Raw genomic sequence first — 17,284 nt, 5'->3', positions numbered from 1 at the left:
AAGTGGTTGACCAGTTTTCCCAGCACCACTTGTTAAAGAGATTGTCTTTTTTCCATTGTATATCCTTGCCTCCTTTGTCAAAGATGAGGTGTCCATAGGTTCGTGGATTTATCTCTGGGCTTTCTATTCTGTTCCATTGATCTATATTTCTGTCTTTGTGCCAGTACCATACTGTCTTGATGACTGTGGCTTTGTAGTAGAGTCTGAAGTCAGGCAGGTTGATTCCTCCAGTTCTATTCTTCTTTCTCAAGATTACTTTGGCTATTCGAGGTTTTTTGTATTTCCATACAAATTGTGAAATTATTTGTTCTAGTTCTGTGAAAAATACCGTTGGTAGCTTGATAGGGATTGCATTGAATCTATAGATTGCTTTGGGTAGAATAGCCATTTTGACAATATTGATTCTTCCAATCCATGAGCACGGTATGTTTCTCCATCTGTTTGTGTCCTCTTTGATTTCTTTCATCAGTGTTTTATAGTTTTCTATGTATAGGTCTTTTGTTTCTTTAGGTAGATATACTCCTAAGTATTTTATTCTTTTCGTTGCAATGGTGAATGGTATTGTTTCCTTAATTTCTCTTTCTGTTTTTTCATTGTTAGTGTATAGGAATGCAAGGGATTTCTGTGTGTTAATTTTATATCCTGCAACTTTACTATATTCATTGATTAGCTCTAGTAATTTTCTGGAAGAGTCTTTAGGGTTTTCTATGTAGAGGATCATGTCATCTGCAAACAGCGAGAGTTTCACTTCTTCTTTTCCTATCTGGATTCCTTTTATGTCTTTTTCTGCTCTGATTGCTATGGCCAAAACTTCCAACACTATGTTGAATAGTAGTGGTGAGAGTGGGCATCCTTGTCTTGTTCCTGATTTCAGAGGAAATGCTTTCAATTTTTCACCATTGAGGGTGATGCTTGCTGTGGGTTTGTCATATATAGCTTTTATTATGTTGAGGTATGTTCCTTCTATTCCTGCTTTCTGGAGAGTTTTAATCATAAATGAGTGTTGAATTTTGTCAAAGGCTTTCTCTGCATCTATTGAGATAATCATATGGTTTTTATCTTTCAATTTGTTAATGTGGTGTATTACGTTGATTGATTTGCGGATATTAAAGAATCCTTGCATTCCTGGGATAAAGCCCACTTGGTCATGGTGTATAAGCTTTTGCACAACAAAGGAAACTATAAGTAAGGTGAAAAGACAGCCCTCAGATTGAGAGAAAATAATAACAAATGAGGAAACAGACAAAGGATTAATCTCAAAAATATACAAGCAACTCCTGAAGCTCAATTCCAGAAAAATAAACGACCCAATCAAAAAATGGGCCAAAGAACTAAACAGACATTTCTCCAAAGAAGACATACAGATGGCTAACAAACACATGAAAAGATGCTCAACATCACTCACCATCAGAGAAATGCAAATCAAAACCACAATGAGGTACCATTACACGCCAGTCAGGATGGCTGCTATCCAAAAGTCTACAAGCAATAAATGCTGGAGAGGGTGTGGAGAAAAGGGAACCCTCTTACACTGTTGGTGGGAATGCAAACTAGTACAGCCACTATGGAAAACAGTGTGGAGATTTCTTAAAAAACTGGAAATAGAACTGCCATATGACCCAGCAATACCACTTCTGGGCATACACACTGAGGAATCCAGATCTGAAAGAGACACGTGCACCCCAATGTTCATCGCAGCACTGTTTATAATAGCCAGGACATGGAAGCAACCCAGATGCCCATCAGCAGATGAATGGATAAGGAAGCTGTGGTACATATACACCATGGAATATTACTCAGCCGTTAAAAAGAATTCATTTGAATCAGTTCTAATGAGATGGATGAAACTGGAGCCCATTATACAGAGTGAAGTAAGCCAGAAAGATAAAGAACATTACAGCATACTAATGCATATATATGGAATTTAGAAAGATGGTAACGATAATCCTATATGCAAAACAGAAAAAGAGACACAGAAGTACAGAACAGACTTTTGAACTCTGGGGGAGAACGTGAGGGTGGGATGTTTTGAAAGAACAGCATGTATATTATCTATGGTGAAACAGACCACCAGCCCAGGTGGGATGCATGAGTCAAGTGCTCGGGCCTGGTGCACTGGGAGGACCCTGAGGAGTCGGGTGGAGAGGGAGGTGGGAGGGGGGATCGGGATGGGGAATACGTGTAACTATATGGCTGATTCATGTCAATGTATGACAAAACCCACTGAAATGTTGTGAAGTGATTGGCCTCCAACTAATAAAATAATATTTAAAAAAAAACAAACAAACAAACAAAAAAAAATAAAAACTTAAGATATATGTTACTGTTTTGTGGTCAGGAATAGTAGTAAGAAAACATAATGATCTGGAAGGCTGGTAGCTTTTCTAAGTTTTGACAAGTGTGGTGAAGTAATTTTTATGACAATCTGGAAGACAGACCACTGAAGCTTTAGCTTGAAAGGAAGAAGTTAAAAAAAAAAATGTTAAAGTATGTGGTCTGTTCTTAGCTGCCTTTGACAAGAGTTTACAATAAAAACAGGCACTCAGCCAGATATTGGCCAGTTTTCAAGAAGAGATTGAAGAAAATAGAGTCTAAAATTCTGGTGATTTATGGTTGGAAAAGTCCACTGCTTCTGTACAGTAGAGGATAAAAAGGTTTATCAGAGCCTCCTATTAATTTCTTAGTCAAAGGATGAAAGGCAGCCCTAGGGCAAAGGCCAGATAGAGTGTTGCATTCCTGCCCACTTTTTTATTGCCTCTGATCAATCAATGCAAGGCAATTTCTAAAAGAGAATGGTTAAAGCAAATTGGGGATGGGTGGAGAGTGTTTACTGGCACATGAAAATAACTGGAAGAAAATAAAAGCAGTTCCTATTAAGTTTTTAGAGGGAGTTTTATCCAAATAAACCCTACAACTCATCTGCAAAACTCTTTGGTTATTCAGGGCTTCTCTGGTGGCTCAGAGGTAAAGAATCTGCCTGCAGTGTGGGAGATCTGGGTTCGATCCCTCGGTTGCGAAGATCCTCTAGAGAAGGGACTGGTAACTCAAGTATTCTTGCCTGGAAAATCCCATGGAGAGAGGACCTGACGGGCTACAGTCTATGGGATTGCAAAGAGTTGGACATGACTGAGTGACTAACACTTTCACTTTCATTCAGTCCTTAAGGCAATTTTCAAGCACCAAGCCTGCATTAACAGTTGTAGGACATATGAAATGTGTACCCCAAGGATAGTCTACTCTCCCATATCCACTTCAAATTTCGCCATGGAAAATATGGACGAGGAAGAACTATTTGACAGGAAGGGGCACCTTCTCAAGAGCAGAAGCAGGGTTTTCAAGGGTATAATCAACAGCATCTGTTTATTTCCATGACCACTGTTTGTGGAAGATTCTCTTTTCTTCCCTTATCCACATAGGGGTATTTAATTTGACCATTCATTTTATTCCTTTGACAGATCCATGAGGAGCTAGAGTTGACTTTAATGGAAAAACAAAACAAGAACCTTCTGTCCATCTCCCAGAAACCTGGAAATTTGAGAAGAGTATAGTAAAGAGAAATGGTTGTCAGGAATAAAGGGAAGGGAAGGAGAATTTCTCTGAACATCCTCTGATTAAATTCCCAGTAGCGTGGAGTTCAACCTTTCTGGCAATACAGCTTCACCAAGTGCACAAACACAGGGCCTAAGTGAATGATAGAGCAACAGAATAGAAAACCATTAAGTCTCTGCTTACCAACAGCAGTTTGTTCCATCCTAGCCTAGACTTGTCAGAGAGTCACATAGAGGGAGTCATAACTACTGTCTATTTAAGCCATTTCATTTTGGGGCCTTTTGGCAGCATTAGCATAGCATTGACTCTGGGGGTAGCTAAAATTATTAACCCTAAAATTATTTTCTGAAGTGTTTTCTCATGTGTATGGTATTCTGCTTAAGCCGTTAATTTTGTATATTGCACTGATCACATCTTGTACATTTCTGTCTCTAGATCTTTATTAATGTGATTTATTTGATTTCTTTTGAGTCCTCCCCAACTAAAATCCTACTCATTTCATTTCCTACAATATCCTTCCTTTTGTATAAATATATATTTAAAAAATTTTCAGCTTATGGAATCAGTTTTTATTACTTAATTGACAGAAGATTGTATGTTTTATGTTTCCAATTGAGTTATAAGGTCTAAACAACAGCAGTGGTGACCTGTTTTTTATAGCCCTTGATAGTTATACCTTGGGATTCAATAATTGTTTGATAATTGATTAATTGCTGAAATATAATGGCATCTCTCACTCCTATTGGAGAAACCTAGTAAGTTATCTGTATTCAGTATGACACATCATTTTAAAGAATTAAAGTTACTTTTATCCAAAAAGTCTTAATAATAATACTTGTCCCAATTCTGTCATATAAAGAGGAAAGTCTATTCATGTTTTCCTGTTATTCTGAAGCAAGCTGTCAAATGCTACCGCTGCCAGATGTAGCATTATTCCATTTCTACAAACATTAAAGTGAGGATGACGGCTAATATATTTTCATTCTCTAATTTTCTTTGGCTTTGTTAAGATTCTGGTAGCAATACAGGATGTAGTTAGATTTAAATAATCATAATATTTTTCATTTTACATGACCTTTCCACCCTATCGTTCCAAATATGATAGTTTACAAAACAAAAATACTGTTCTTCGTAAGTTCATTTTAGGTGGTAAAATTATTTTGCCAAAAGGGCACTGATAATTGAAATTGAAAGAACATTAATTGCCTCTTAATTACAGAACAAAAAGTACATATCCAGTAAATTACTGTCTGTTGATATTGTGCAGTGGATTTTTCTATTTAGCTATTAGTCTTGATCTGACTCGCAAAACCTATCTCTATTGCCTATGGACCCTACCTCAGTATCAAAATAGAATGATGTTACCTAGGTAGCATACAATTTTATATGTTTGATTTACACTGAAATTTCCACTATTTCACACTAGCTTCCTTTGGAAATATTATCAACCCAGCCAAAAACTTATCTTGATTAAAAAAAAAAAAAAAGTGGCAATAAACTTTTGTCCTTCTCTTGCTTGAAATATTGAGATGGCCAAAAAGTTCATTTGGGTTTTTCCATACAGTGAGATGAAAAACCTGAATGAACTTTTTGGCCAGCCCAGTACATTCTATTTATACGCATACTCCTCCCCTCCCCTAAAATCAGTCTAATAATCTATTTTCCATTTAGGCAGATTTGTTCTTGTTGTTCAATCACTCAGTCATGTCTGACTCTTTGCAGCCCCATGGACTGTGGCATGCAGGGCTTCCCTGTCCATCACCATCTACTGGAGCTTGCTCAAACTCATATCCATTGAGTCAGTGATGCCATCCAACTATCTCATCCTCTGATGTCCCTTTCTCCTCCTGCCTTCTATGTTTCCGAGCATCACAGTCTTTTCCAATGAGTCAGTTCTTTCCATCAGGTGGCCAGAGTGTTGGAGCTTCAGCTTCAACATCAGTTTTTCCAGCTATATTCAGAGTTGATTTCATTTAGGGTTGACTGGTTTGATCTTGTTGCAGTACAAGGGACTCTCAAGAGTCTTTTCCAATGCCACAATTCAAAAGCATCAGTTCTTCGGTGCTCAGCACTCTTTATGGTCCAACTCTCACATCCATACAAGACTACTGATAAAAAAACATAGTTTTGACTGTATGGATCTTTGTCAGCAAAGTAATGTCTCTGCTTTTTAATATACTGTCTACATTTTTCATAGCTTTCTTCCAAGGAGCAAGCATCTTAAATTCATGGCTACAGTCACCGTCCACAGTGATTTTGGAGTCAAAGAAAATAAAGTCTGTCACTGCTTCTGTCATTTCCCCATCTATTTGCCATGAAGTGATGGGAAGGATGCCATGATCTTCGTTTTCTGAATATGCAAAAAGCTTTTGAATGAAAGCTTTAATCCAGCTTTTTCACTCTACTCTTTCACCTTTATCAAGAGACTCTTTAGTTCCTTTTTGCTTTCTGCCATGAGGGTGGTGTAATCCGCATATCTGAAGTTATTGATATTTCTCCCAGCAATCTTGATTCCTGCTTGTACTTCATCCAGTCCAGCATTTCACATGATGTACTCTACATATAAGTAAATAAGCAAGATGACAATATACAGCCTTGATATACTCCTTTCCCAATTTGCAATCAGTCTGTTGTTTCATGTCTGGTTCTGACTGTTGCTTTTTGACCTGCATACAGATTTCTCAAGAGGCAGGTATGGTTGTCTGTCACTCCCATCTCTTTAAGAATTTCCCAGTTTGTTCTGATCCACACAGTCAAGGCTTTTGCACAGTCAATGAAACAGAGCTAGATGTTTTTCTGGAATTCCTTTGCTTTTTCTATGATCCAAAGGATGTTGGTAATTTGATTCTGATTCCTCTGCCATTTTCTACATCCAGCTTGTACATCTGGAAGTTCTTGGTTCACATACTGTTGAATCCTAGCTTGGAGGATTTTGAGCATGACCTTGCTGGCATGTGAAAGGAGTGCAACTGTGTGATAGTTGAGCATTCTTTGGCATTGCCCTTCTTTAGGGCTGGAATGAAAACTGACCTATCCAGTCCTGTGGCCACTGCTGAGTTTTCCAAATTTGCTGGTATATTGAGTGCAGCACTTTTGCAGTATCATCTTAGAGGGTTTGAAATGGCTCAACTAGAATTCTGTCATCTCCATTAGCTTTGTTCATAGTGATGCTTTCTGAGGCCTGCTTGACTTTGCACTCCAGGATGTCTGGCTCTAGGTGATTGATCATACCATCAGGGTTATCTGGTTGTGAAGATCTTTTTTTGTATAGTTTTTCTGTGTATTCTTGCAACCTCTTAATATCTTCTGCTTCTGTTAGATCCATACTGTTTATGTCGTTTATTGTGCTCATGTTTGCATGAAATGTTCCCTTGGTATCTCTAATTTTCTTGAAGAAATCTTTAGTCTTTCCCATTGTTTTCTTCTATTTCTTTGCTTTGCTCACTTAGGAAGCCTTTTTTATCTCTCCTTGCTATTCTTTGGCACTCTGCATTCAGATGGGTATAGCTTTCCTTTTCCCTTTGCCTTTCACTTCTCTTCTTTTCTCAACTATTTGTAAGGCCTCCTCAAACTACCATTTTGCCTCTTTTGTGTTTCTTTTTCTTGGAGATGGTTTTGATCACTGCCTCCTCTACAATGTTATGAACCTCTTCTATAGTTTTTCAGGCACTCGTTCTATCACATCTATTCCCTTGATTCTATTTGTCCCGTCCACTGTATAATCATAAGGAATTTGATTTAGGTCATACCTGAATGGTCTAGTGGTTTTCCCTACTTTCTTCAATCTAAGTCTGAATTTTGCAGTAAGGAATTCATGATCTGAGCCACAGTCTGCTCCTGGTCTTGTTTTTGCTGACTCTGTAGAGGTTCTCCATCTTTGGCTGCAAAAAATATAATCAATCTGATTTCTGTATTAACCATCTAGTCATGTCCATGTGTAGAGTTATCTCTTGTGTTTTTGGAGGAGAGTATTTGCTATGACCAGCGCATTTTCTTGGCAAAACTCTGTTAGCTTCTGCTCTGCTCTTATTTCTTATTTTTCTGAGTCAGTAGTTTGACTTCCTTTTCATTAAGTTAAAATAATTTTTAAAAATGGGAATTTATCCTTTTGATTGCTAAATCTGAGACTTTTTGAAGCTTCAGGATGACTTATAAAATGAGAAATGTGGCTTAATGTTTGCTCCATCTCCAACATCCCATTGAGAACTGTGGTATAACTAGCAGCTTAGGATTTATTCTCATGATTAGAAACTAGCTTTTTTCAGTTAATATGTTTGCATAAGAAAACAGTTTTGAATGACACAACTATGTAATTTTACCCATACAAGATGTTGCCAATGTGTTTCTTTGCTTATTATGATACATGTTTAGTTCATGATATGCCTTCTCCTCTTTTCTATTGCACCTGTTGCTCTCTACTGTTTTGTGTCTAAACATTACTCCTATAAACTCTGTGATGATCATCTTTTATATTTTTCTATCAAAGGAGATAACTCAATTGATTGAGCAATCCTTTGTTTGCTTGCCAAATTACCACACAGTGTACCAAGTTCTTAATACACAAAGATGAATTAGAGCCCCTGTTTCAAGATGTTAATAGGCAAATGTGTAAAGAAGTAAATTCTGTTTGATTATATATACTGAAATAAAAGTCCATGGACACATGATAAATAGAATGACTGATTCAAAATATTCACTAAATGTTTAGTCAAACCAGAGTCTCCAATGAATTCTCAAAGACCATCTATGTCCTATGTGAGTGAAATGGTTCAGTATCTGTGATAAAAGAACATCTTGTACCACAAAAAAAAAGTTGGGAAATGTATTAGTTAAGTGCTTGGCAGTCTCAGAATGAGAGGTACTAAGATGGTTAAACTTGATGTTACACTCTTCTAAGTTATTTTTAATCACCTGGGAAATAAAACCCTAAGATTAATTTTTTGTAAGAAGTATAAACAACATGATTTTACTTCCCTTAGTAGATATAATTTCACAATGTTTTAAAGCATTGTTAATTGATCTCAGCAGGATCATGCTTCATCTATTTGATTGAATAACTATGCAATTGTGTAGTCATGGTATCCATTATTTTTTTCATTTGATTTTCACTCCAGTTTTCAAGGTCAGGTTTTCTTCTTGATTTTTTGCTAAGTATCTTGCCTTTCACAAGTATCCATGTGTTCCTAACAAATGGGGAGTTTCTTTTTAGAACCAAGTTTGTTTTAATGTGTTTGTTAGTATAAATCACTCATCTTTTTCTAAATTACTTGGCAGAATTTTACTGAATTTCTCCAAGAAAAATATGATTCTCTTCTTTTATAGTTCTTTATATATACTCTCAGGATTTAAACTGTCTTTTTAACTTTTTATTCTTTAACTTTTTGGGATCATGTTAGGTGCAATACATGGAAGATCTTTCTATAAGCACTATACCTTGTATGGGGTTTGATATGATACCATCCAAGAGATGAAAGAATGAATGAATCAGTAATATTTTGTAAATATTGCTATACAAATCTTCTACTGAAAGTTGAGATTCTTGATTGTGTGCTCATTTGTGGCCAACTCTTTGTGACCCTCATGGACTGCAACCTGCCAGGTTCCTCTGTCTATGGGACATTTTAGGCAAGAATACTGGAGTGGGTTGCTATTTCCTCCTCCAGGGATCTTCCTGACCCAGGGATCAAACCTGTGTCTCCTGAGTTGCCTTTACTGCTGTGCCATGGGGAAGCCAGGAGTTGAGATTATACCTGGAATAATTAGCATTTAATGATGTTGACTGAAAACCATGCATAACCTAGAAGTTGATAATTATGTTTTATTTACCATATATTCTGAGGACTTAAGCCAGACAGAGAATCTCTCAGATAGCTCTGAGGGACTATTCTGATGAGGTAAGGGAAGAGCCACTATACATAGAAGTTTTTGCAAAAAAAAAAAAAAAAAAAAAAAAAAAAAACAACACACACACACACACACACAAAACCTCAGAAACAGAAAACCAAAATCCTATAACAATGGGTAGTTGGAACACAAAAATATTACTGTTATTATAGAAAAACTAGACATCTCAGGTTAATGGATTTAGCACTTTTCTATGTGTGGAAAAATGCAAAGATATAGACCCATTGAAATCATTCCTTTAATTTGTACCTTAACAGGTACAAAGGGTCTTAACCTGAACCTTACCTTAATCATAACAGGTGCGAAGGATCAGTCTCCTTTATTTCTCCATCCCCAGTTGCCTAAAGGTGCACAGCTGGGTGTGGATGCAGTGGCTCATGGCTTGATGGCTACAACATCCTTTGTTTACTGATATGGCAAGTGACATTTTTGTCCACAGTGAAGTCATGACCCTACCTTTAGTAGATCATAACTTAATCACACCTAATTAAGATGTCTCAAATGCAAAATTGATTGTAATAATAGTAAAGTTGTTGTTTGTTGAGCTAATAATAATGTCTGCCATGTAGTGAGTGCTTGCTCAGCATATAGATGACATATATATATATATATATATATATATATATATATATATATATATATATTTATGTAATCTTGTCAACAGCCCTTTAAAGTTGATACTCCCAAATCCAAATAGTATACATACATTATTTTGGCTGTTATTCTTTTTAAAAAATTAATTTTGGTGATCCTATTTAATGCAGTTTTTAATATTAAATTGAACTAGTATATATTTGTAAACTCACACTGTACATATCATACATACTATGAACATCTCTGCTCATATATACATTTAGGGATTCCAGTTATCTGCTCCCAGTTTTTCTCTTTGGAAGTGCTCATAATCTCTCTCTCACAGTAACATTTAATGATGGGGAAGTCCTCTTTTCTGTTCATGACATATGCATGTTATATAGATTCACTGCTGTTGCTGCTTAGTCACTGTCACGTCTGACTCCTTGTGACCCCATGGACTGGGGCCCACCAGGCTGTGTTCACAGGATTTCCCAGACAAGAATATGCAGTTGATTGCCATTTCCTTCTCCAGTATATTCACTACATAAACCTGTTTTTGGCCAACCCTTTTGGAATACTTTTATACAAATTTAGTTTCAACTTTACCACAATCATAGAACTATCTTCACTGTATTTTCAATTCTAATAGCTATTAGAGTTCTTTGATTCTTATATTTTAAAGTTTTGAATATGCTTGATAATTATCATATTTTTTCCCCTCTAGTTCAGTAGTCCCTAAAGATTTTGGCACCAGGGACTGGCTTCGTAAAAGACAAATTTTCCATGGACTGGAGTGGAGGAGGGGATGTTTCAGGGAGTAATGCAAGCGATGGGAAGTGGTAGATGAAGCTTTGCTCAGTAGCCCTCCGCTCACCTCCTGCTGTGTTCAGGAAGTGAGCACACCCAGTTCCTAGCAGACTGGTGTCAGACTGAAGCCCAGGAGGTGGGAGTCCCTGCTCTAGCTAAGTCTTTATCCTGGTTTTAAAACTTATGTCATAATCTAGACTAATTATACATTCTCAATTATATACTTTTATTTCAGCCTATATGTTTCTTTTATCCCTACTGCATACATGCTAAATCGCTCAATCTGACTGTTTATGACCCCATGAACTGCAGCCCGCCAGGCTTCTCTATCCATGCGGCTTCTTCAGGCAAGAATACTGGAGTGGATTGCCTTCCCCTCTCCCAGGGGATCTTTCCAACCCAAGAATCGAACCCAGATCTCCTGCACTGCAGGTGGATTCTTTATTGTCTGAGCCACCAGAGAAGCCCAGAAATACTGGAGTGGGTAGCCTAACCCTTCTCCAGGGGATCTTTCCGACCCAGGAATCGAAATGGGGTCTCTGTTATCCAAAATACTACATTATAATTAGTATTCTCTGTCATTTATTTCATTGGTTAGCGTCATTTATTAACTCTATGAAGGAAGGGCTGTGTCTGTCATTTGCAAAACTGAGAGAAGGGTGCGGTAGATTATGAGACAGTTAAGTAGCATCACCGACTTAATAGACATGAATTTGAGTAAACTCCAGGAGATAGTGAAGGACATAGGAGCCTGGTGTGCTATAGTCCATGGGCTTACAAAGAGCTGGACACAACTGAGCAACTGGACAACAGTCCCCCAGACATTGTGGAATGAACATCACTTTTCATTGGGTAACAGCAGTGCTTGTGCAATGATCTGAAACTTTTAAGTTAGAGACATATCCAAGTGTACAACTTACTAGTTCGGTGGCCTCGGGAAAGTTACTTGATTCCCAATTTCCCTTTCTGTACAATGAGGGAAATCATATATGATGCTGGGTATTTTGTGAGGAAAGTTATGACCAACCTAGAGAGCATATTAAGAAGCAGAAACATTACTTTACCAACAAAGGTCTGTCTAGTCAAAGCTATGGTTTTTCCAGTAGTCATGTATGGCTGTGAGAGTTGGACTGTAAAGAAAGCTGAGCACCGAAGAATTGATGCTTTTGAACTGTGGTGTTGGAGAAGACTCTTGAGAGTCCCTTGGGCTGCAAGGAGAACCAACCAGTCCATCCTAAAGGAAATCAGTCCTGGGTGTTCACTGGAAAACCCATTGTTTATTATACTGATATTGAAACTGAAACTCCAATACTTTGACCACCTGATACAAAGAGCTGACTCATTGGAAAAGACCCTGATGCTGGGAAAGATTGAGGGCAGGAGGCAGAGGAGACCAACAGAGGATGAGATGATTCGATGGCATCACCGACTTAATGGACATGGGTTTGGGTAGACTCTGGCAGTTGGTGTTGGATAGGGAGGCCTGGTGTGCTGCGGTTATTGGGATCGCAAAGAGTCGGATACAACTGAGAGACTGAACTGAACTGAAGGAGTGAAAATGAATGCTTAAAGCAGAATATAGTTCAGAGTTGATTTCAATGACTGAGGATATTAGATTCCTCAAGCTATTCATTTTTAGAAAGCAAGGAAGGTGGTGTTTTATACACTGGTACATACCATAGAGCATTTTAATTATAAACCTCAAGAGCTTCTGATAAATAAATTAATTGTCACTTACCAAGTAATTTATTTTTATGTTTCCTTTTTAATTAATATAGATGAATGTCATTACACTATAAACTCTATATTACAATTGGATTTTTGTTTATCTTGGATCTCTCCCAAGTAGTTTTTGCTGTATCAACAATCCTTTACACTTTAGAATATTTATGTTACCAAATTCCTTCAAATTATTTGCTGATAATTTCAATATCTGTGAGAAGGGAAGATAAAAAACATAGCTTTTAAACAAATTCACAATCATTTGTTGTGGATTGAGCAGTAAAATTACATGAACGTCTGACTTTTTTTAGAGACATATTTGAGTATAAAGTCTTTAGACATGTTTTCCATTGATCATCTCAATTCACTAAACTGCCCACTCTATAAGTATTTCAGTTTTGTCTTATAAACATGATCTTGTGGCATAATTCCAAGACTAAATTCAAATGAAGCTTCAGTACATAGGAGGTTTCTTTTATTTAGTAATCTTTGTATTAACAAATTTGATCAATGCTCAACCAACAGTCTGGTGAAAATAACTTTATAGTACTTCCTCCCAACACACTCCAGTCCCATTTTAATCTTGCATTACTGAATATTAAGTGGGATTTATCAGGCTCTATAGCTTTGTTTTAATCACCTAAGCCTTTTGATTAATATATTAGTGTCATATGTTGGTGAAGAAAGATAGCTATAGTCTCTTTGGCAATTCTGCTTAGATAGAATCATCTGCTTCAGAAACACATTGAAGTGACAAGCACAGTGTTGTTAGATGGCAGGTACATTTAATGAATTACATGAAATTTTTTGTTTTATGCCTAGATCTCTATTTTTCTTAAGGATATTTTTATAATAAACAAAATCATTACTTATTGTAAGTACCGTATATAATAATGGTTACTTTGCAACATGTATCACTGAGCCTGACTTACCGTGTATATCTTTGTTTTCTCTTGAAATTCACACTCTTGATTGCTGGTAGAAGCAGTGTTTAAAAATTAGTTTATCTTAGCTAGTTTTACAACTCTTACAGTAATGACAAAAAGATAATTTTATTGAAAAGTTCATATTGCAACACTATTTAGAAAAATCAAGAATAAAACATGAATGTTTAATCAGAATATAGCATTTTTTTTTAATGGTGGGCTACTCTCCAACTCTGTGCGACCCAATGGTATGTGTAGCCCATCAGGCACCTCTGTCCATGGGATTTTCCAGGCAAGAATACTGGAGTGGGTTGCCATTTCCTACTCCAGGGAATCTTCCAGGTTCAGGGATCAAACCACTCTCTCACTGCATCTCCTGCATTGACAGATAGATTCTTTACCACTATCACCACCCGGGAAGCATATAATTCTTCCAGCCTGTAACATATATTTCTTGGCTCTGCGTTTTAAAATGGACATAAACAGCATAGAGAGAGAAGTCCCAGATTAAAGGGTTGGGAGGGGACAAAAAATAGAAACCATGAGCAATGGCTATACAATTGGGATCTATTAAACCTGAATGTGAAAGTTCTTAATAATATGTTCATGAATTCCTCAATGTACAGAGAATGATGGGTAGGTTATTTTTTAATGAAGGTCAAAGAACAAGGGCAAACAATAGCAGCAGTTTCCTGAAGAGGAGAACCAGATATATTTGGAATTATTATTTTTTTTTTTTAGTTTAATTTTGAAACATCCTAAATTAGTATCTGTCTTTTGTTTTAGATATAATTCAGCCACAAGACAAGAGATAAGATTAGGTAATCTTTTAAAACTCGGATCATTGTTATTATTCATTCACTGATTTACTTCATATGTTTTCTTTTTGCTTTAGTACTTTTTTCTGTGTAATGTTTATTTGTTCATGTAAATAAAAGTTAAATTTGAGCATAACAACTATTTAGAGCCTTTTTCTTTCTTTCCTTTCATTTCTACACCTAATGCTTCTTGTGAAATAATTTGGAAACTCCTTTTTCCCTAGATGTAGAAGTTCATGATAATTGAAGTCCTGACCTCAATTATTTCTTGGGGGGTGAGAGGGAAAGAATGGATTGATTCTAAAAACAAAAGTGGTAGTTTCATTAAAAATATTTCCTTTTTCTTTACTATATTCAAGGGATTGAATTCTTAACTCATTTCATCAAAACTTATTAACCTCCCCTCTCTTGCAGGAAACAGCTCATCTGTTAATCAACTAAATTTTCTAAAAAACTAACTATTCCAAAATAAATTGTTCATTTCAAAAATATTTTGTAAAACATGACTGAAGATTTATAGGAAATAAATGTTTTAAATTTTATCAAAAATGAACTATAGAATTTGCCTTTATGATATGTTAAAGTGAAATATTAAAAATCGTTAATCATGGTTACACATATTTAAAATATTTTGCAAATATTAGTTTATAATGTATAATTAAAGGCTAAGGTAGCTTAATGAATTACCTGTTATTTTTAGAAACCATTGATATTTAATTAATAATAGTCAAGTTCTTTGCATTTCTAGGTTTGAGAACTTTAAATAATTGCTTTAAACTGAAAGTATATACTTTATTTCTAATGTATATAAGGAACGTTCTGGAATCTTCAATACTTCTTTTGTTGATTGACCTCATTTGAAATTCATCACTGATTTTATCTTTTCAGTACCATTGAAAAATTAAACAAAAAAAAATTTTTTTTTCACTTAAGAAACACTCTCAAAAGTCCATGTGCATATTATGGGTAAAAATATAAAATTTCAACTTTGTTTACTGCACTAATTATCAATAAATGATTGTTGATTTTATACAGTTGCTATTACATTTTATAAAGTTTTTTATTTTGGTATTTTTATTTAATATTGTTAAATATTAAATAATGCTGTGATATTTTCAGCATTATAGTGGTTTATAATTATTTGATTTAATGTAAAGTGATATTATTGACTTTACTAACTAAACAAATAGGATGAATGTCAGGTTAAATTGGAAACATACTTTATTTTTGTATTGCAATGTCTGTTTTAGCTTTTTACTTTGCAATAATTTTAGACTTTCAGGTAAATTATGAAAATAGTACAGGAGTCCCATATACGTACACTTATCCGCTTTTCTTAATATTAGTTAACTAATTTCCTGGTTAATTGCAATTTGTATAATACTATTAACTAAATCAAAGTTAACTTTACTCAAACTGGAATATATTTTAGTCCATTTATTCCTTACTACTTGTATTTCTGTTGATCATGATTTGTAGTATAAATGTAAATAACCTAGTAGAAAATTTAGGAAATACTGTTCCCCCCAACTTCATTAAATTCTATAACTTCTATAAAACTTTTCTGTTTTTTCTTTTAAAGTAAAAATGTATTTTTCTCTGAAATGAATATTATTTAAAAAAAACTCTTATATTTGTATACTTGTATACTTTAAGCATAAACTAATAAAATAACAAAGTAACAGATGAATATCAGGCAGTTTCCTGATATTTTGCATATTGATCTAATTAAAACTCACAACTGTATGCACTTGTTATGATAATTCTCATTATATTCTCAAGGTTAAACACATATTAGAGCTAAAATTCTAGCCCAGTCTCTTGAATTTCACAAATATGTCCATTTTTTACTGCTTTATATTTTTTTATTTAAGTGAAAAAAGTTTCCACCTAAAATGTATACAAATATTTTCAGATGAATGTTCATGGTTTAAGGTTAAGTAGAAGCATCAAAGTTTTGGAGAGCATATTGATGAAACATGATTTTTATATTACTATGTTAGTAAAATGTAGCATTGAATAAGCCACATAAATTATATTGCTTTTTTTAATTGTTTGTGAAATGTGATTTATTTGTTGTTTAGTTGCTCAGTTGTGTCTGACCCTTTTGCGACCCCATGGACTGTAACCCACTAGGCTTCTCTGTCCATGGGATTTCCCAGGCAAGAATATTGGAGTGGGCTAGAACCTGGTTGTAAAGTATGAGTAATAAATATTAATTTAAAAAATTGCTACAAAAATAATATAAAATATCTAAACCCGAGGATAGAACCCAGGTGTAAAATATGAATAATAAATCCTAATTTAAACAATTGTTACAAACTTAATAAAATATATCTAAATTTTTCTAGCATGAAGATAGACATGTAATACCTCTTCAGAAAAATTTTGTTCCTTTTCCATACTTCTCTGTTGATGTGATTGAAATAGAAGACATTTCCATTATTTTGTAAATCTTCTTAAAAGGAAAAAGGACATCTGTATCTACATGTAATTTTGTAAATCTCAAACATAAAAATATGTATTAAAATAACTGTAAATTTCTTTTCCTTCTATTCTGTAGAATTGCAGAGTAGCTCTTGTGGAAATCCAGGAGTTCCACCCAAAGGTGTGCTATATGGTACAAGATTTGATGTTGGGGACAAGATCCGCTACAGCTGTGTAACTGGGTATATCCTCGATGGCCACCCTCAACTCACCTGTATAGCCAATTCAGTCAATACAGCCTCATGGGATTTTCCTGTTCCTATCTGTAGAGGTAAAGTAAAAAATAATGCTTATCTTTATGTTGACTGAGTATTGCTTTGCCATAATGAAAATATTTTTTAAATGAATGATGTATATTTGCAAAACATATTTAGTGCTTTTTTTTTCATAAAATCTGAGGCTTAGAAAAAAATAAACACATACATTATGTGACAGATTAAGGAAATACTTAAGACAACATTACTTGTGAAATAATACAGTGGATTACATTACTAT

At 35.1% G+C, this 17,284-nt stretch overlaps 1 protein-coding gene across 3 annotated transcripts in view; it reads left to right on the top strand.

Annotated features, from left to right (window-relative positions):
- The window catches only part of CSMD3 (CUB and Sushi multiple domains 3), a 1,308,014-nt gene that overhangs the window by 286,057 nt on the left and 1,004,673 nt on the right, over positions 1-17,284 (top strand). For all 3 annotated transcript variants that reach the window (XM_065902671.1, XM_065902670.1, XM_065902669.1), the window contains exon 4: positions 16,866-17,060. In XM_065902671.1, the coding sequence (XP_065758743.1) occupies positions 16,866-17,060 (195 nt within the window). The remainder of the gene's footprint in view (positions 1-16,865; positions 17,061-17,284) is intronic.

This window comes from Muntiacus reevesi, chromosome 12 (assembly GCF_963930625.1).
Source record: "Muntiacus reevesi chromosome 12, mMunRee1.1, whole genome shotgun sequence".
Classification (NCBI taxonomy): Eukaryota; Metazoa; Chordata; class Mammalia; order Artiodactyla; family Cervidae; genus Muntiacus; species Muntiacus reevesi.
This window is presented reverse-complemented; position numbering and strand designations above follow the sequence as displayed.